The 2597-nt window shown below is 54.2% G+C and overlaps 1 protein-coding gene across 1 annotated transcript; it reads left to right on the plus strand.

The window, feature by feature from the left end:
• The first annotated feature begins 698 nt into the window (after nt 1–698).
• On the plus strand, nt 699–1769 carry LOC130706477 (melanoma-associated antigen B4-like). Its single transcript, XM_057538639.1, has one exon. The coding sequence runs from the start codon at nt 699–701 to the stop codon at nt 1767–1769; it is 1071 nt and encodes a 356-aa protein (XP_057394622.1).
• Nucleotides 1770–2597: the final 828 nt, after the last annotated feature.

Genomic DNA, 2597 nt, shown 5'->3' on the forward strand with positions numbered 1-2597 from the left:
TCCAGGCTGCACCGGCCGTCCAGGGAGGACCCCGAGTGAGGACTAAGGGAGCCACCCACCCCGAAGAGAAGGGATGAGAGAGAATAGGGCCTGTCCCCTCCTGCCAACCCGTAAACTCCCAAGGAAGGACTGTCAGGCTGAGACTGCCCGTAATTTCCTCTGCCAGGTCCAAGGGAGGTTAGAGCTTTGTTCTGAAGGGGCCATCACCAGGCAGCAGAAGGGAGGGTCCCAGGACCCTTCGGTGGTGGGCTGAACGCTCCCTCCTTTCCTCCTCCTGGGTGTCATGGAAGATGGTGGTGTCAACTTCAGAGCAGCAGACGGGATGGGGTGGGGGGGGGTGGGGGAGTCTTGCCAGCAACTGTCATCCTGACTCTGAATGGGAACCGCGAGGACCTACCTCCCCTGCCAGCCCCCACTGTCACCCCCGTACCGCCCAGGCAGGGCTGGCTGGCTGTGCCCCAAGGCTCACTCTACCGTCCTCCACAGGGGTCTCAGGGGACAGGCGGAGCAGGAGAACGGGAGCCCTGTGGGTCCTCGAGCAGTGCCCTCAAGGACCCTGCAGAGGCGGCCTTGGTTAAAGCCAGGGAGGAATCTCCCCGCTGAAGGTGCTCACAGCATCTCCTTGTCCCTCCCCCAGGTGCCCTCATTGCCTGCCTTCCTGCCCACACTCCCGCCTGCTGGCCCTGACCTGTGTCATCATGCCTCGGGGCCGGAAGAGCAAGCGCCGTGCCCGCGAGAGACGCCACCAGGCCCGGACGGAGACTCAGAGTCTCAAGGGTGCCCAGGCCACTGAGGCGGCGGCGGAGGCGGCGGCAGCGGCGGTGGCAGCAGAGATAGAAGAGTCGCCCCCCTCCCCCGCTTCTGTTTCTCGGGGTACTCCCCCGAGCTCCCGTGCTGCTGGCGCTCGCCGGGAGCCTCAGGGAGCCCCAGCCACTAGCTCTCCTGATGCAGGGGTTTCCTGCCCAGATAATGAAGAGGGTGCCCGGGCGAGCCAAGATGAGGAAAGTGTAAGTACCTCCCAGGAAACACCTTCCACTCACAGCACTTGCATAGATCCTCTGTCCAGGAAGGCCAGCAAGTTGGTGGGGTTCCTGCTGGAGAAGTACAAGCTGAAGGCGCCCATCCTGCAGGCAGCAATGCTGAAGATTTTCAGCAAGAAGTACAAGAAGCACTTCCCTGAGATCCTCAGGAGAGCCTCTGAGCGCATGGAGCTGGTCTTTGGCCTCGAGCTGAAGGAAGTCGACCCCAGCCGTCACTCCTACGCCCTCATCAGCAAGCTGGCCCTCCCCAGCGAGGGAAGTCCGAGTGATGAGTCGGGGCTGCCCACGTCCGGTCTCCTGATGATGCTCCTGGGCATGATCTTCAAGAAGGGCAACCGTGCCACCGAGGAGGAGACCTGGGAATTCCTCAATGCGTTGGGGTTGTATGCTGGGAGGAGGCACTTGATCTTTGGGGAGCCCAGGAGGCTCATCAGCGAAGAGTTCGTGCAGCAGAAGTACCTGACGTACCGCCAGGTGCCCAACAGCGATCCTCCGCGCTATGAGTTCCTGTGGGGCCCGAGAGCACACGCTGAAACCAGCAAGATGAAAGTGCTGGAGTTTGTGGCCAAGGTCGCTGGTACCGTCCCCAGTGCCGTCCCAGATCTCTATGAGGAGGCTCTGCAAGATGAGGAAGAGAGAGCAGGAGTGGGAGCCGCGGCCAGGGCTGCAGCTGTGGCCGAGGGCAGTGCACTTCCAGGGCCAAGGCCCCGCAGCTCCTCCCACATCTAGGGAGGGAGGCCGCGGGCAGTTTGTTCACTTTGTTTTGGAAGAGAGCAGTCAAGCTCCTAAGTAGTGCAGAGTAGTAGGGGTGGAGGGAACAAAGTATAGATCTTATTTATCTTCCTGTTTTAAACTAGTAACTTCTATACATTATTTATTGATTTATTTAGGTTTTTTCAAATGTTTTTTTCTTGTAATAGATAGTGTGTTTTCTTAAGAGTATTGAATTCGTGCATGACATTGCTTGCATATTTATTGCTGTTTGAAGAGTTCTAAAGTTACAGTTTTGGTATATGTAAAAGAAATTCACGAACCATCTATATTTTCTGTATGATCCACAAGTAGAAAACATGGCACTGCAATAGAGATTTTCATGGAAACCTGAAAGACGACCACAGAAAATATTTAGAAACAAAAAATGGAGAAAACATAGAGTAAAAGGTATTTAATTCGTGGTTTGCCTTATTTCTTTTAAACTTTCTCATTTGTATTTGTTTCTTTTGTCCTAGTGCACTGCATATTCTCTGCTACCTACTGGGTTAAAAATAAACTCTGATGGGAGGGTGGTATTTTGGGGGTTCATAATAATCACATCATAACTGCCATTCATCAAAAACCCAATATTTCTTAATGAGTATGCCACTGCTTTATATGTAGTACATAACATTCCAACATTCATGCAGGATAGGATTTAGCAGACTCCCTTTATAGGTGAATAACTTGCAAATTTCTCAAGTTCACAAGACTGATCAAGTGACCTTGCTGGGTCTAGTCCCCTGGTCGGGAATAGTCTAGAGCCTACACTCTTCCACTCCTCCCAGCCTAAGCCAGACCTTA

This window comes from Balaenoptera acutorostrata, chromosome X (assembly GCF_949987535.1).
Source record: "Balaenoptera acutorostrata chromosome X, mBalAcu1.1, whole genome shotgun sequence".
Taxonomy (NCBI): Eukaryota; Metazoa; Chordata; class Mammalia; order Artiodactyla; family Balaenopteridae; genus Balaenoptera; species Balaenoptera acutorostrata.